This window comes from Corvus moneduloides, chromosome 4 (genome assembly GCF_009650955.1).
Source record: "Corvus moneduloides isolate bCorMon1 chromosome 4, bCorMon1.pri, whole genome shotgun sequence".
Lineage (NCBI taxonomy): Eukaryota > Metazoa > Chordata > Aves > Passeriformes > Corvidae > Corvus > Corvus moneduloides.
Genome location: NC_045479.1, coordinates 45729156 through 45748034, shown reverse-complemented (window position 1 = coordinate 45748034; position 18879 = coordinate 45729156). Strand labels below are relative to the sequence as shown.

The window sequence follows — 18879 nt, the reverse complement described above, 5'->3', positions numbered from 1 at the left end:
GTTTGCATTCAGAACATCAGGCTTGTATTTCACAGATTCAAGATGACAAAACAGGAAGTTTTTTTCTGACTCTAGAAGAAACTCTGGTATCAGCAGCTGGCATTCTTCCACAGGAAAAAATTTCAAAGATCCTCATCCAACACTATGAATGTCTCATTACCTTATTTTTAGGCTCCTACATTTCTGCCATTCTACCAAACAACTATCCAAGAAGTAGAAGATTTGCTGTATATTACTCAAATTGTGCTACAAATTGATTGAATACATTTTTTTAATACTTACTATGTCTTTGAAACTCTCATGCAATTGGTCCTCAGCAAAAATATGAAAATGGAGAGGTTTGATGCTGAAAATAATGGCTGATCTCAACATAGTAACAGTCTCCTCCAGTCTTTCACCACAGGCCACCACTGCTAGATGCATTTTCTCAGAAGGATGTGTTTTCATATAATCATATCTGATACAAAAATATTTTTTCATTTGACATTATTTCTAGCACAGGCTTAAAGAAAAACTCTACTATTTACTGCAGCAAGTAACTTAACAAAATACCCTTTATCATACTTAAACCAGCAAAGTATAACTCAACAGAGCATGCAAACTACAGCATTATACCTCGTATGTATGCTTACATTTAACCTGAATCATTCTCATGATCACTCCCACCATCCCAGCCTACAGGGGAAAAAAAAGGTCTAGAAGTTCTATACACAAACATTTATTCTTTACAATCTTACTATTCATTACTAGCAAGGAAATTCATCAAAATAGCTATGCTAAAAGAAAAACTACATTAAGTTACATCAAAATGTCATAGGCTGACAGCACATTACGTCTATACAGAAATTTTTTCCCCTTTCCCTGGACTAAATACAGACATAGGAAAAAATGACAAATGCAGCAGAGTTGAACTCAACAACAAAAGTGAGATAACCCCTACTTTCAAGAAGTTCCCTTAAGAACATTTTTGACTGATCTAGGTTTTGTCCATTTTCTGCTCCAGTAAGTCCTTTTTGGTCAAGTACACGCTTCAGCGCTTCACCCAAGCACTCACAAAACACAGAAAGTTTTCTCCTATCCCTCCGTCTTGCAGGAGTACAACCTGGGCTGGAAGAGGGGGGAAACTAATAGCTCAGATGGCCTTGTGGGACGTCCTGGTGCTCCCAGTGGTTCTGGAAAATCCCTCAGGCACACTGACCACACACACTGTTCATGTCCTTGAGGCTAAATCATTGCAAGTTGTGGGGACTGGGAAATCCTTTATTCCTGAAGACACCTGTGCAACAGTTATGCTGAGAAGTGCCTGGAATGTATCATACAGGGTACATTTAAAAGTTATTTCATTATTTTTATATAATAGACTAAAATTGTTGTCAGGTAATACCATTAGCTTGGTGGCAAACACAGTGGGTATACTAAAAATCTCCTGGATTTCATATATTTAGTCACAAAAGCTTTCAAAGCTTTTAAACGCACATCAACTCAGAGCCCATCTTCAAAACAATATTATGCACTTGAGCTCTTTGGACAGACTACGGGAGGAAAGGGGCTAATAGAACCAAAAGTATCTGAAGGTTTAAATTACCAGTTTAATGCCAAATTATGCAGACAAAACCAATTCTGAAGCTGGAAAAGACTTTACCAAGCTAGTAACAGTACAGAAGTGCTTGACAAATCACCCATTCTTAGAAACTTGTCGAAGAGAGACACTTCAAAATGGGAATTACCAGATGTGATTCTTAGCACATAATCTCCACCCAATTTATGCAACTATGTAAACACATAAAAGTTTTCCTTTAAGTTGGCAATACATAATATGCAAATATGCCTCTTTTCTTTAAGGCACAGAAGAGCTAAACACATTATTTTCAGTTCCACAAGGCAAAATATAAGCAAAGCTATCACTGTAAAACTGCTGAATTTTAATGCCATAAATAATTGCAGCATTTAAAAAACATTCTCAGTTTTGAAAGAACTTAATACCCTGGAACTGAAAAAGTCCTTTTTTTTTTTTTCATCTTAAATTCGGGGATTTATGATTAATAAAATTTAGACTAGATTATGCAGCCAGTCTTAAGGTTCAGGGCATTATTAAAAATCACATGGATGAAAGACCTCATAGGTCAGATTTAGATCGAAAATAGGGCACCTAAATGAAGATGCTAACCTACAAGATTGTGTCCAAAGTCTCATTAAAGCCAATAGAGATCTAGTGAGCAGCCTTTGGAGTATCGAGAGCAATTAATCTTATTTCAAAGTAAACACCTAAGGCTTGAATCGATTTTTAACATAGGTATAAGTGCCATTTAGTAAGTTCTAGAATATCCCACCTGATCTCCAGATGCCAGTCCAAAAAGACTGGGTATTTCAAAGATCATTTTGTGTCTACTAGTCCTAAAAAGATGTCTAGGGTACCCAGGTGCTTCGTGATTAACACCAACTATTTACTTCTCAGCAACTAAATGGCTGGTCACCTGGATCATCCTCTATGCCCTTTCAATTTTAGTGACTGTTTAAGACCTACCTGGCATAGACACCAATATGCAGACATCTATATTCAGATGATTTAATCTGCAGACTGAAACCTTTATAAATCTTGAAGCAAAATCTGAAACTTAGTTCAGGTTAACACACACACTCACAAAAAAAAGAATCTTAAAATATAATCAAGACATGCCCATTCAGACCTTCACACATATAGCTAATTTAAACATTATACCCTGTAGTAAGTTGTAATGTAAAAAACACAATGCAAGCTGAATATGATGAGGGTAGTTGAAACCCAGAAATAAGTACACTGCTACAGTGTGAACAAGCTGCAAGCAACAGATTAGCCTCATCACTAATCCACTGAAAAGGGAATTACAATAATTAAGCCCTGAAGTCATGAGAGCCTACAGTGATATTACAAGGTCATGTGATAAATAAGGGCAAAACCTACACAAACTGCATAGCTGAAAGCCAACCTCCTGAGCCACATGTAACACACACCGTTCCATGAATAAAGTATGACAAAAATTATGCCAAAGAAACTCTAAAATGCACTGAGATTCAAAGACTGTATTCTATTATTTCTACATCTAGTGACATCTGCAAATAAAAGAATATTTCAAGCCACACAACAAAAAACTGACTGATCATGTTACAATGCTTTTACAGTCACTTTGTTCACACAATCTCTGTTCTCTAAGTTTCAGACTTATTGAGTTCAATTTTTTAAACCTGTGCTTAAAAATTATTCCTTTAAAGGCAAAAAAAAAAAATTTAGAAAGAGCTAACAAAAACTGAATTTCAGATCATATCATATAGGAAACAGCTGGACTCAGATCCATAAATTCACAACATAAAGCTTTATCCCTGAAGCAGGTAGAGCAAGAAGCTGTTGGAAAGAACAGGCCACCATTCCCTCTGTGGACTATCCACTACAAAGGGAATGAGACATATTAGATCTCAAAAATTTATTAAGGCAGAAGTTATGAGACTTCGGAATTGTGGTCCTTACTCCAGACTCCAGGAAAAGACATCCTTTAGTGATTATAAGCTGCATTTGACTTCCCTGCATACAGACCACTGAGAACCACAGCCCCCTTTTTAGCAACCGGGGCTCAGTGCTGCTCCTCTCCCTTTCATGTACACCTCTCTCCACTGCCAGGGAGAAGTCCTATCCCCATCTTCATCCAGGAACATATTTACTGATAGCCCTCAGCTGCCAGCATCTTTCATCGCTTTTTCCTCTTCCTGATGCGAGAGGCAGCATAAAGTGTAAATTGTTCAGCAGAGCTTATCAGCTTGAGCTCTGCAGTCTCATCTTCCATGTGAACACTTCTACCGACAGAGCCAATTACCTTTTTCACTACTTGTCTCATTCCCTTCTTCAATATTATGTCTACATGGCTTTAGTTTTCCCACTAATTTCTTCCCAAATTATCTGCCCTCAACTGCTCCCTTCTTTTCGCACCTCTGTAACCCTTCTCCCCATCTTTCTCCACTGAAGTTAGGCATGCAGCTACCTCACCAGAAGCCAGGGAAAGGAAAAGCATGTTCATTTAGATAACTGGCCCAGTATCTGTTATGACCAAGTGATACAAGATCTTTTGGCAATACATTTTTTTAGCAGTTCAGTTGATGAGTTGACAACGAGCAAAATAAAATTTATTCTACAAGAACAGTAACTTGTCTGAAGCTGAGCAGTTTTGGTATCAAGAGTACCACAGCTCTGGTATGAACCTTTATTGAAACTCAAATACAGGTTCTGAAAGGGTTAAGATGCTTTCAAAAGCGAGGAGATGCTTTTAAAAAAATTGTTGAGAGGCAACATGAAAACACAAAAATACAAATGTATATTTTTATATGCACATTTCTAATTACTAATAGCTTGATCTTTTGGTGTGGGAGAACCTAGTGGAAAAGCTGGGAAACAAGCAACAATAGAGTGAAATACAAACTGTATTTTAGTAAGGATTTTGGATAGAGTAACAAAGAAAACTTGACAGACCTAATTTCTAAAGAAAAAGAAAATCTCCAGTAACGTGGGAGCCCTAGCTCCTGTAGGGAAAGAAAAACCTCTGGTAACTAAAATGGAAGAGAAAGGCGGCACCTGTAACCCAGTAGAAGATACTGAGCAGAATGCCATGACAGGATTTGAGTCTCTAGGGAGAAAGAAGAGAACTTCATTTTTGTGAAGACACTAATTACACTTGAGGGGTAGGGACAGTAAGAATAAACAAAACACTTGAGACAGAGCTCCACACATACTCCCATGAGTCTAGGAAACACATTTAAAACAGTCCACTTTTGACAATGTGAGTAAAACACATGTATTTTAAAACATACTTCTCAGCAGCAGCATAAGGCCAGGTACAAGCCTTGCCCTGAAGTATTTCTGTGTCAAGTGTAGACCTTCATTCTGTACTGATTAATTCTGCTGTTAATAACCTCTGAGAGAGGAACATAGGTGGATACCTTCAGTGAATCTGCTACAACAAGGTTTTCCAGAGCCTGTCTGTCAAGACACTGCCTTATATTTAAGCATGTTTACCATGATGCATTTTATATTAAATTAGCATTTCTAGGTCAATTACAATTATAAAGCTGTAATTCAGTAGTACACTACAGAGGTATGTTTTGACAGGTTTACTTTTCTAGAACCTTCATGGCATCCCAGATGCAATTCCTGGGAAAAAAAAAACCAACAAATTTTATTGGCACTAAACACCCACCAACTCCACAAAACACTTAGCTCTGTCCTTTAGACTTGACACAAGGAACTGCAGTAGAGGTCACCTCTATTTGTTTAAGGTAGGGTTCTCCTCACATAATACATGGAGTGAAAGGGTACCAAAACCTCAGGAACATCCTGTATAGTGCTCCATCTAATTTGGTGTAATAGAAGTGGCTTTTATAATTAGCATGGAAAATGCTAATTATATTCATTAAACAATGCAGGGAAAGTATTTTCACATAATCAAACTGTATTATTTCAAATTTGGCACTACAATGTACCTCAGAAAATCAAATTGTAGATAAGTAAGTACAATACAGATGGCTTACTTATTGCATCCTTTTTCCTTTAATGCCCTGTTTGATCTAATCGATCAACCACTAAGAAGCCCAACCCAGAAGCCTTTAGCCACCAGAAAAAATAAAGCAAATAGGCAGAGTAAGAAGGCAGCAAAGCTACACTGATTAAAATGCAGCTGTTGAATCACTCCTACACTTATTACAAGTAGGATCAAGGTAACTACAGACATGATCTGGATTTGAAAGTGATGAAAATTCTAATTTTTATTTAGCTTAACGTTCTACTACAGCACTGAATGAAAAACATGTCATAATCAGAGTTTATTTTGTAGAACTATGCTAATGATATCACTGCATATGATGTCCAAATGTAATCTACTCAATGCCAACTCAATTAGTAGATCAGGTTTGAGTGTTACAATATATTAGTAATTTTAAATTGACTATAAAAATATGAAGTCCCGTTCTCCAATGAGCCAGATAGTTTAGAGAAATTCCTTGTTTCAGGACTATCACAATTCATCTCAATATAACCATACCACATGAAGCTCAATATACCCCAAAACTTAGTGAAACTTTCTACTTTAGCAAGCAACACAAGTTAAAACCCACTTAGTTGCAACATCCAACAACTGAAATCATCCTGGTCAGATAGCCATAATAAGGATCCCTAGGAATTTTTTCTTAGTCAGTCCCAGTAGGAAATAAGCAGTCATACCAGCTAAACCACACTGAGCACTTTGAAAGTGTACTAGAAAAGCATCATCTAGACCATACAAAACCTGAGCCTCATGTTATCTTTATCAGCATTTGTTAATTTTGATAAAATCTATACCATTGTACGTAAAAGCAATCTCATGCTTCCTCTGTCAATGTGAAAGCTAACAAATAGTCTGTGCCAGAAGCACAACACATGACATTCTCAATAAAGTTGATAATCAGAATAGTGGAGAAAAAATGTGGGTGCAGAACAGCTACAAAATCCTTCCCACACGCAGCATAAGCAATTGATCTTACACTGATTAACCTAAAGATCCTTATTATTCTTTATTAGAATCGGCACCTGTTCAGAGCTCATCAATTTCAAATGATCTTCAACTATTGCATGACTCATACTGAAGTCTAGATACACACCTCTCTCCTAAAAACTTTCCAGATTCCTCTACACATCTCCAACACTTCTATCATACACACTTGAATCTTAAAAATACATACAACATTGGTTTTCACTTTATACACTTAAGGCTACTTAGAGGAAATACGTAGCAAGCTGCCTTTCAAAAATGTCTATGACAAGTTCTCTCATGGGTAAACAAATCCCTGTGGTTCTGATATCCAGGAGGAAAAAGGTAACTGAAATTTCAAGTTAGAAACAGAGAGATAACAAGCACTTAAGTTTTTTCAACAAAAACACTTAAAAATCCAAAAGCTCCCAATGTTTTAAAAACTTCGGTGGAAAATGGAAAGGAGACATTCTAACCCTGAGATAAATTTTAGGACTGTACTATGGGCAAAGATATCCCAGCTGTATGATCTGCTCTTCTAAACAAACTCATTTGGTTAGTTTATTGAAACAGCAAGAACAGAACATTAGACATTCCGTTCACAAGCTGATTTATGATCTGATTAAACAGTGCTGCTCTCACAGATTAAATCAGGCCAAATAGATTCAAGATGTGTATTAGTGCATTTCAATAACCAGACTCTGTCACCTCTATTAAAATTCATTGGGAATTCTATTATTTTGTTGCCACCGTTTAAGCACTGGAGTTAGCTATCATCAGATTTCAATTAGATATGTAACTCTTACGTTCTCCTTATATCCCTCTCCCTATCCTAGTCTCCCCATAGTCCAGCTTTATTCTATACCTCACTACAACAATCACACCTATGATGAACACAAAGGTTTAGTCAATCCAGGATGAAATTACTTGGAATAAGACATTATTATGGTAGAACAATCATTCCTTCCCATTTCAGAAGATACCCAACTTAGAATCACAATGTTGCCTCTTTATGGAAAAAGTTTTCAAGAGACTATCTTCATGAAGAATCTTGAAATGACCTTATAGATACTATCTCAGAAAACAAGAATGATAGACTTCACTTGCAGTGGTTAATAACCTTGCATGCAATTAAATTCATTCGTCTTCCTCCAAAAATCCTACTGCAAACCTGAGAACAACTAGTAAGTATCATATTTGAAGCAGCCTTCAGCTTTTCAGGGCACCTAGCACAATGCACACACTTTGTTTGAGAGTTAAACAAAATTATAACTCATATCCAAACCAAACTGCAATTATCTTCTTTGTTATTCCAGCCCAAATGAGGCTTAGGGCCAGAGGCTCAGATGTTGGGCCACTGGAAGTGCTTGTACTATCCAAGGAGAGCACACTTTCTCCTTCTCCCTACCATCTTCCCCTCCTCTTCTCTTACACAAACACACTGCACCTCTCCGACACCAACTAAACTGATTAAACAGAATAAGAGTAAGTAAAGTTTGGGAGAAACATAGTGGCCCACTAAGTTAGAGCATCTCACTGAGGAATTCAACAAGCACTGAAGTCAGCACAACATATGGGGATTAATTTAATAGTAATATATTGATAAAATAATCCAACTTAATTAATGTGAAATGCTTAATCTGAACACCGCATGCCCTTTAGTCATTTAAGCAGCTTTTTTTTTTTCCATTTTAAAATGTATAAATATGAAATTCTGCAATCATTAGGGGTTCACCATGACTACTGTTTCATCATGGAAGTGGACACATCCAGTAAAGTCATAAACAATGCATACTTCAACAGAATTATCTTCACAGCCACATATGGCTTTCTTAATAGAGTAATACAAGTTACAGCTTAAGGTGTAGGCAAATAAACTGCATGGGATTTGTCCATTTCTGGTTTCAAGGTTCCTCTTGCCTCAAGCCTGACAGAATATCCAGAAAGGAAGTTTTCTGCTATTTTCACGCATTACTTTGTATTGTGATGGACTTCATCATGCTTACTGGGGTCAGAAAACAGCAAGACCCTCTCCTCTCTCAGCACTACAAGTGTTAGACTGGCCCAGATATCCAAGGATTAAATGAAGCTTACAATCACATCCTGTCCCTCCACTTAGCATAAGATAAGCCCCTACGCCCTCTTCACAACAGCATTTGTGATTTACCCCACTGCACTAAACTTCATAAAGCTAAACTCCCAAAAGCTAACCTATAAGGAAAAAAAAGTTATTTCTGTCCATTCAGATAGCTAAATCTGCCTAACAAAGTCAGGTGAATCCTTATGGATTGACACACTACGGATTGCTACCAATGGCAGTGAGAAAAACTCAGCAGCCCCAAATTGCAGCTGAAGTTCATTAACATAATAAAAACCAATCTAAGACACCTCTGTAAGAAACTTCTTGACAACTGAATAGCTTAAAAAACACTGACAACACACAAGCAGAGAGGAATAAGGGATCTAAAGCCTTTCCCACAACCATAATTTTCAAAAAAGCATTAAGACTTGTGAAGCTAAACTTCTTTTCCCCTTTGCTTTCCCAGAAATATTCAAGCTTCATACTAACAGGAAAAGATAACCATATCAAAGAATGATCAGCAAAATTTTAAATATAAGAAAAATTGATTTACAACTTTGGTTATATACTGAAGAGAACCACACAGGTTAGAGAACCTGACAAGTAGCTTACTTCTTTTCAAGCTACCTGTGTAATCTGACAGCCTAAAGCATCTGAGCCACCACAAATGTCAAAACATTTAAACTTGTTGTTAAAGATGCAACATTAAGGAGACAGTCTATGCTTTAACATACTATATGTTGAAGAACATTCAAAACGGTTTCTTCTGTGCTTTTGGATGAAGCGCCCTCCTTAAATTCTATAAAACATGTAACTTGAATTTAAAAAATCCACATGTAACTACTAAGCATATCTGACAGTTTTTATTGAAAGTTATATCATGGGTATTACTGTGCAGCAAGTTTTATTTTAGGAAAAGAATTTATCATTAACTTTTCCAACTATATTCAGACAGACTCTTAACAGATGTTATCAAGTATCTATTTAACAAAGCAATATAACTGAAAAAATCTACTCTTGGTAGTAACACTTGAGCCTACGATTCCAGAATATAATGTAACAGGAAAAAGCCCAGCTAAAGGCAACCATAATATAAGAAGGTGAAATGCATGTGAAGTAATGAAGATATTTTGTTTTGTCACCTTGCTAAAGAGCCAAAAAACATCAGCTACATCTGTCTGCAATCAAATAATAAAGTACTATTTAATAACATCCTACCTAAAAGCAGCTTCCCAAAAGCAGTTCACTCCACAAACATCAGAGGGCAGCATCCAATAGGAATTCCAGAAAGATACAGACAAATTCTTACACCTAACAGAATAAGACAAAAATAACCTATATAAATGTTACTGATTATATGGCAAAGTTAAATGGATTGTCTTCTAGCTCAAGCATAACTTGAACAGTTAATTAGTTGGCAGAAAACTGGCTATGTAATGCAACTTGAATACAAAAGGTATTAGATGCCAATCATAATTTTCTAAAGGTAGAATGGTCCCATCCTCTAGCCTTTCCTCTTCATATATTTTCAGAATGAGAAAAACAAAGGGGCTGGGATTTTTGAAGATCTTTCTATGTTCTAGGCTTAAATTAAACCCACAGGTAATGACTGAATGGCAACACTTACTACTGGAAAGAACTTCACCTTTTCAATACCTTTGTCCACTCAAAGCAGAGGGACAACTGTAACTTTTAATTTTTGAGGTTACATTGTCCATTTAACACAATTCCTATTCATCCATTACTCTAGTCAGTGTAAATGTGCAAATCTGATTTTTAATGAGAAACAAGACTTAGTAGCACCAAGGAATTCCACTGTTTCATAACAAATGGTTAATGCAATACAGAAAAAATCACAACATTTCACAAGTTTTCTTTCTTCATACTAATAGCAAGACAAATAATTTATTGACTTCGGCTACACTAGCAGCTTAAAAAGCAGAGTTTATTAATTCATCACTACATTTTATGCAACAGCAATACAGGAAATAATCTAAAATAGAAACAAAAGTGTATTTTCAAAGGGTCTGGTGAGAAAATCAACATCATTTACAATCTGAAATGAGTAAGCAGAATATTGTAAAGCAAGAGATATTCTTGAGTGACCTCCTCTGCTCCCTACCATAGTGATATACAGCCAGTAGTGTTTATTGTCCTTTGAAAGGTGGTATCTGTGAATGAAACACATGCATAAGAAGAAAACCGACACAAAAGCTGCTGATGAAAAGGTATCTAAGGACTATAGCTCAGAACTCTACTGAAAGCTGGCTTCGCAAGTTTGAAATTAATCAGTACCATCTTGGTAGTGTAATATGAAATCTGTAAAGGCCAATGTTTTGCAAATACCAGACAACAACAGCTTAGTGTAGCATCAAAAAATGTCAAGCTGTGCAATTTCTGCTTTCTGTAACACTTGAGAAAAATGACCTGATAAACACATAGTGTTTCACAAAGCCTCATTTAAGTGCTGTGGGGGGTGATGCAGTTCTTTGGTAGATCACAGGAAATCCTTGTATTCTGTAGATAAATGTCTGCAAGAATTTTTAAGTAACTTTATTTCACGACTTAAGAATGCTCTCCACAAATAAATACCCAGGTACAAAAAATGAAAATAGAGACTGCAACTCTATTTCACGGATATCTGCACTACTCTTTACCAAAGTAAATGGTATAAAATCATGAGTTCTCTATGCCAGATTCTTTCTTACATTATTTTTTGTGGCTTTCAAAGTTTTATAAAAACTTCAAGGCACATAAGGTCTTGCACTTGTCTGAAGAACAACCTTTATGATCTCCACTAGAGAAAAACTAGTAGTTTTTCTCTAGTAACTGTTATGAGTTAATGAGTAACTGTTTCTCATTGCTTTTAGGATAAATTAATAGACAACTTCTCAAAAAGGGTTGTCTGGTTTGGAAGATCACTATGCTATTATTACAGGGGACTCCTCTTCCAGCTGTCAACAAGAGTTTTCTTAGCTGTATTGAGTATTACCCTACCCAAACTACCAGGGCAAGAGGCAAATTTGAAGTAATGCCTAAGTCATTTCTCTGATATATTAAGCCTTTCCAACATTCCATTTAGCACAAGATTATCCACCTTGGGTTTGATTCATAAATTTCATGTTTAAAACAGAAGTGTTACTAGGATACATATGTATGCAATTTACCCAATGTTAGCTCAAGACATTCTCCTGTCAACAGAAAGTCCCTCTCAACTGACCACATGCTACCATATTCCCCAAAGTTTTTCATATAAAGGATTAAGAGACTGGATAATTGGACAACATTTTCTTCTTGTCATTCGCAATAAGATCATTTAAAATGCCACTCATGAAGGTATTTTTTTACTTGAAATAAAATTTGAGGAAAGCTTGGACTACAAACAATTGCTTTACAAAGCTAGGGAGATGCATCTTACCTGTTCACAAACAGGCACAGTCATTGTTACCTCAGAGAGGTTACTAGTCAGACAGGAATAGTCACCTTCAGTACTAGGGAGGGATATTTTGCTCACATCAATTATTGTTATGTGATTAAAGGCCAGTCCCCACAAATGGAAAGCAGAAAATAATGTCAGGTGAAACAAACACAACAATCTAACCCAGGCACTCTGAACACCCTAACACAGCCCCAATTCACAAGGGCAGAGAGCCCATGAACCAGGCAGATGCTTCACCAGACTAGGTAACAGGAGAAACTTTCCAGGCCAGTTTACCTACTGCCTAGTGGAGTTACTGCCTGCAAGGGTGTAGGACTCATTGTGGGATCAAGGTGGACTGGGGGGGACCAAGAATGCAAAAAACAGACTAAAGATAAGAGGGTTCAGTCACATGTGAAGATTTCTAATTTCCTGGGTGACAGCAGTGGCTCCATTCCATGTGCACATACAGAGGTCAAAGTGCCCACAAACGAGAAGACGGCCACAGATCCTAGGGGCCCATAAGCCTGCAGGCTCAGGGACTGGAGAAACGTGTCACACAGCACGCAGGTGTGTGCATGTTGGTGCACCTAACCACCAGCAACTGGACTCGCCCCAAGTAGAGCAAGAGGCTTGGGAACCAGGCGTCAGATAGGCCGTAAGATTAGGCGAGACATGCACAGAACACAGAGTCTGAGCTACTGAAAGAACCTCTCTCTTACATAGCCACAAGAGACTAGGGTCTGAGGGGTGGCAACTGGAAGCACCAGAAAGTCTGAGCTGGCCACCTGGGTTTTGAGGAGTGGCTAATGTTTAAGGCTATAGGTCAGGACCAGCTATCCGAAAAACTCCCTTTCATGAAGCAATCCTGCGGCCAGCTGCCACAAGGCTAAGGCCAGTAACTGGAAAGATCCAGCACATTCACCTGTACATGTGTGTGCACATCCAAGAGGGTGTGAGTACCAGAAACTGAACTGGGGCTGCAGGCTTCGAGGGTTCGCACACTCAGGTCAGCAACAGCAGAGACCAGAGGATCAGGAGCCGGTTCCTGGATGGACCAAGTGTCTAAGGCCAGTTACTAGAGGGATCCACAATACTGACGTATTTTTCACTAAAACCTTTCACCCTGATCAGTCACAGAAGGGAACAGGATCAGGACACTTGTTTGTGGTTGTGCAAGCACTGTTTCCTGTGTGCTGATCTCTGTGGCCAGCCATGTGTGTATGCACTACGAGTCTATGTTCCCATTGGAATAAATGCTCAGCTTTGCTACTGGCTGGACCCAGGAACACAGAAATGCAGCAGCCTTGCCTCCACCACACTACTGGGTTGGACAACTCCTAACACCTACCACTGTCAAAAATATAAAAATGAGGAAATACAAAGTTTCAAAAATCACTGGTGTCTTAGGCAAGCATTCTCAAGCAACCAGCAACTTCTTAATTACATTTAAGCAACCAGCCATTTCTTAACTACATTTATCAGGTAATTTAGCTTCAAAAAGGGGAGTAGAAATTTTAGTATTGCAGACACAGAAAAAGTGTCTATATTGTGACCTGAAAAGCAAACTTTTCAGATGAAAGGACAATTTCAAATTAGTGTGCAAAATACACAGCAGTGCATAAGTTGCAGCCATGAAGACTGAGGCCCTGTGCTCAGGCAAGTCAAGTTTTAACCATAAGAAATCCCACAACAATCAGTGGTAACCTCCTTTTGTTAATGGAGATCACAGTTTTCAGGAATACTTCTCAATCCAAGTGGCATCTTTTGTACTACTGTAACTTCACAGCAAACTTAGTAGAATGTCTAAACGGTGAGGGTTTCAAGCCCTGATGACTACGTTCCTGTCATAATTCCTCTCATTAACAACCTAAGTTTTATCAACTACATGAATCAACCAATAGAGAGATTCATGTCTCTCCTACAGTACAGCCCACAAGAGCAGCAAAACAGGAAGAATGAATTTCCTTCCTGCTCATAATCACACAGGAGTAAAAAATTGGGATGATAAGATGCTCTATTCAACTCCCATATGCACTAAGAATTTCTAATTCTTCTCAATAGCTTTTTCTGAATATTTGCAGCAATATACAAATTCGTTATGACCTATTTTGTCATAGAGGCAATGGCTTTATTAGATAGGAGATAGTAGATGCAATGCTAGATGTCTGATACATAAACTTTTTAACTGGAAAAATCCTTATAACATTTCATTGCCTCACAACATTTCTATGCAAAATAACATTTGGTAGTCAACTGCTTCTCCAATTCAGCAGTTTTTAAATGAAGTTTCACCTTCAAATCATTCAACATTTCATCCTTTAACTCATATTTTGAAATTCTTTGACAGGTTCTGCATCGATTTCTTAAAATAAGAATAGCTGAGAAGCAAACTGGTGAAACTGCTGGTTAAGCTCTGATACTGATGAAAACAGCTGTGTACAGGCCAAGGAAAGAACCAGTTACCTGTCACAACCACCCTCCTCGGCTAAACTTGTGGATATACTTTCTACCCTTTTCCATGCACTATAATCTCCCTTTGCCAGAACAGTAAGAGAGCAAGAGACCGATACAACTGGATATCATTGTCACACATAGCGTAACGGTATGGCTGGCAGCACAAAAATGCTAAACTACAGTGTAAGGGAAAAATGTTCCATTTTAATAGGGTCAAATTCATTGACCTCATTAAATTCACAGAATTGACAACAGACTGATTCCTTCTGTATATCTCAAAATTGCCATTAGAATAGCACTTTTTTGGACCTGAATAGAAAGATGAACAATTATCTGCCTAACTGAAGTGGCAATATTGACAAAATTAACTGAAGATTCACTTCCGAAACAGTCTGCTAATTAGCTAATCTGAAAGCATGTGGAAAAAGACTGACTTGAAATGACACTCCACAGACAGCAGATTACAGCACTATTTAATGACATGTGTAGCAAATATACATTTATGTGCTGTTTGGGGGTTTTTTTGGTTTATGTCTCATTTTTTTCTGAGTCACCTTCTCCACCCATAAATAATCCTAGCAAAGGAAAATAGGCTGACTATATGTACTACCTTTTGATTGATTTTGTATTTTCTGGAAGTAGAGATGCCAATGTTTTCATTTTTTCAAGTTCAGAACCATTGTTCATTTAGCTGTTACATACGATAGTAACAACTATTCATTACTACTTCACTCACTGGAATGAATAATCAGTAGGACAATTTACCACCAGTGTTAATCTTTCTTCAGAGCTAAAACCCAACCTTCAGATTTACAGAATCACAGAATATGCTGAGTTGGGACTCACAAGGTTCATCAAGTCCAGCTCTTAGCACTGCACAAGACCATCCCCAAGAGTCATATCATGCACCTTAGGCTGTTGTCCAAACACTTCTTGAACTCCTGGTCCTGTGACCACTTCCCTGGGGAGCCTGTGCCAGTGCCCAACCACTCTCTAGGGGAAGAACCTTTTCCTAACATCCAATGTCAACCTGCCCTGACTCAGGCCATTCCCTCAGGTCCGGTCACTTGTCACCACAGAGCAGAGATCAGTGCCTGTCCCTCCTCTTTTTCTCACAAGGAAGTTGCAGACTGGAATGAGGTCTCCCCTCAGTCTTCTCTTTTCCAGGCTGAACAGGCCAAGTGACCTCAGCTGCTCCTCATACAGTTTCCCCTCAAGGCCCTTCACCATCTTTGCTGCCCTCCCTTAGACACACTCTAACAGTTTAGTATCTTTCTTACATTGTGGTGCCCAAAACTGCCCCCAGAACTCGAGGTGAGGCTGCCCCAGTGCAGAGCAGAGCGGGACAATCCCCTCCCATGCCCAGATGGTGATGCTGTGCCTGATGCACCCCAGGACACGGGTGGCCCTCCTGACTGCCAGGGCACTGCTGATTCATATTCAACTTGCCACTGACTGACCAGGACCCCCAGGTCCCTTGGTGCTGTGACCACTTCCCTGGGGACCCTACTCCAGCACCCAAACACCCTTTCCAGCATCTCATTCCCCAGTCTGTACCTACATACAGGGCTGCCCTACCCCAGGTGCAGAATCTGGCACTTTCTCTTGTTGAACTTCATATGGTTGGTGATTGCCCAGCCCTCTCATTTGTCAGGTTCTCCGTGCAGGGCCTCCCTGCCTTAGAGGGAGTCAACAGCTCCTCCCAGTTTTGTATCATCTGCAAACTTGCTTAGTATCACTTCCAGTCCTGCGTCCAAGTAATTTATGAAGATGTTTAGCTATTAAATTCTTAAAGTGTTCTTCAGCTGTTTATATCAAGTCTCAAGATACAAGCCTTTAGTCTCCAGTTCTCTTGTTCCTCAGGCTAGAGTAGCCTTTGAAACAAACAACTCCTTACCAAACTGATTACCCAATAAGTTCCCCTGAATTATTATGTTTATTGGAGGCTCTTGCCTCAACTTGTAATTCTAGTTTCAATATGTTACTTCCTTTTAAATTATTTTCTTCTTAAACATGTCATCATCATTGCTAAATTCTTCTAGGTGTAGTATTCCAAAGACTTATTCAAGGTTTGCAGTTTTCATGTTTGCATGTTTCCAAAAACTAACAGCAAATTCAACATCTCCTGCCCCTCTCCCAGAGCATGGTCAAGCTTTCCCTGCCCTTGTGGCATATACCAAACTAGACTATTCAGGCAAAGAAAACACTTCGTGGTGAAAGAAAAAACAAGAACATTGCTGAGTACATGAGTGCCTTCAGATGATAGTTAGATTTGCTTTGCTGAAATGTATTTTAAAGCGATCACTGAAAACAGCTGAAGCAACCCATTTATGGAAAGTTACTATTAATGCATACAAAATGTTAAACTTCAAGGATTAGAAGGTGATCTAAATGCAATTTACTCTGTAAGGTTATGAACCCTTCAGGATATTACATGATCACAAGACAGTCAGAATTGGGCATAAAACAGACATGTGGCCATTGTGCTCAGTCTCCACTGAAGAAGCAGCTGATGTATAAAAACTGAAAAACTGAAAAACACCAAGACCTTCAACAAGATGTGTGTATCACTTACAAAAGTCAATGTAACACAGTTTAATACTCAAGAATAATTGAAAAATGCATCTAAAGGAACATTCAGTGGAACATTTCTTGACTGCCACAGGACAGAGTTTTTCCTTAAACAAAAACCTTTTAGGGACTTTTCTAAGAGTCTGACTCACAAATAAGTTTTGCACACACTGCTTGCACAAACAGCATGTTTCAATAACTTACAACAGGGAATGTTTATCCTGAGCCTTCAGCTTGACAGCAGTTTATAGGTAAAAAATTCCCACATAGGTGACAACAGACACTGTTTTTGCAAGGAGCTATGCCCCCACAAAACTGTATACAGTGGAATTATTTGTGGCACTTGAGACCTTTAGGAAAAAACTTTCTCAGTTAGTAAAACTTTTCTACTTCACAACACAGGGCAGATTTATATCTCATCTGATGTCATTGCAGCAAGAAGCTTCTTGCACCTTGCTGAGATTCTTCTCCATGTATTTAATTTAAAAACTAAACTTTTAGTACAACTACTAAAACAGTATAGCTTTTAAAATAAACTTGGATCTTCTTTTGCTTACCAGTAGTATGATACATGTTAAAGTCATTTCAGTGTTTAATAAAACAAATCATTTATTTAGATTATCATCTTCTACCCAACAAAAGTTTGCCTTACTTAAACTTCGTGTTTTCTTTAGTAAAGCAAATATCATACATATGATTTTCTTCATCCTATTTTTATTTAGAACTAGTAGATTTCAGCCACTCACAAGTTTTTAATCATGAACTAGAAGTGAGGAACAATCATCCTCACATTTTTTCACATTCTAATCTGTATTAACTTGAACTAAAGCAAAAACATGGGGTAAAAAATTCTTTTAAGTAGTTACACCAGTCAAAAGCTGGGTTTCACATTTCAGCTGACTCCACCCCTAGTAACTCAGAATGCTGTTTCATGGTGTTTTAAGATTATTAAATCAGAGCTTGTCATCCTGCCATCCTCCGTAAGTCCTTTGCACCAGCATCGACACTTTCATAATTACAGGATGAGGCAATACAGAGCGCTGAGCTGGCCAAAAACTAGGTAGTCTTCAAGCAGGTCACCACACCAACTCACTCGTGTGCTCAGAGGAGCACAAGCAGCGCAAGGACAGGGGGCGCCAGAGCTTGTACAGCGCTGGGAAGCAGTGATCATCGCCAAACCAATAAACTCACTTTGCTTTAAACTCCTGTAGAATCTAAGCAGAGTTAGAGCTAGGCTGACCCAGAATGGTCTGGTCCTAATTTCTCCTCCATTTTCAGTAACACATCTCTTGTCACGCCTCTTTTCCTGGCGTTAGGCTTCCGGTAGCCACAGGTGAACAGGATTATGAAACTATAATCTAAAGGAAAACTAGGAATTTCCACTCCATAATCTCATTCATCACTTGGCCACATTAAAATTTCTGCTGACAGAAGGCAACAGAACTATGCAGGTCTGCAGAGTGTGAGATGCTCGGACATACGCCCCTTTAATTATAGAACTGAACTCACTAGTTTCTGTGAGAAGACTGGCTGTATTAAGGTACCCCATAATAAACAGTTTTGCTTCAATGAAGTTATATTTGATAATCATAAAGGTATTAGGTTTCAGACCTGAAGGAGCACCGTGAAATTTTCTCTGCTTGGAAGAAGGAAACGCACCCTCCTCGCTTCACCCGTCCTATCCCACCAAGCAGCAGCCAGGGACGGGCTTAGCGCCGCGGGGACGCGCATGGGGGCGGCCTCGGTCGCCGGCAACGCCACTCCTGAAAGTTTTCCTTGTTTGTTTAAGGCTTCCCCAGCCGCCGTTTCCCGGGACCCGGCCCGCGGGA

General features: G+C 38.5%; 1 protein-coding gene across 4 annotated transcripts in view; it reads right to left on the bottom strand.

Annotated features, from left to right (window-relative positions):
- The window catches only part of GXYLT1 (glucoside xylosyltransferase 1), a 40329-nt gene that overhangs the window by 12434 nt on the left and 9016 nt on the right, over positions 1 to 18879 (bottom strand). For 2 of the 4 annotated variants that reach the window (XM_032107517.1, XM_032107515.1), the window contains 2 exons: positions 9823 to 9915; positions 283 to 457 (listed from right to left, as the gene is read on the bottom strand). In XM_032107517.1, the coding sequence (XP_031963408.1) occupies positions 283 to 457; positions 9823 to 9915 (268 nt within the window). The remainder of the gene's footprint in view (positions 1 to 282; positions 458 to 9822; positions 9916 to 18879) is intronic. The other 2 variants (XM_032107519.1, XM_032107516.1) reach the window with 1 other exon arrangement.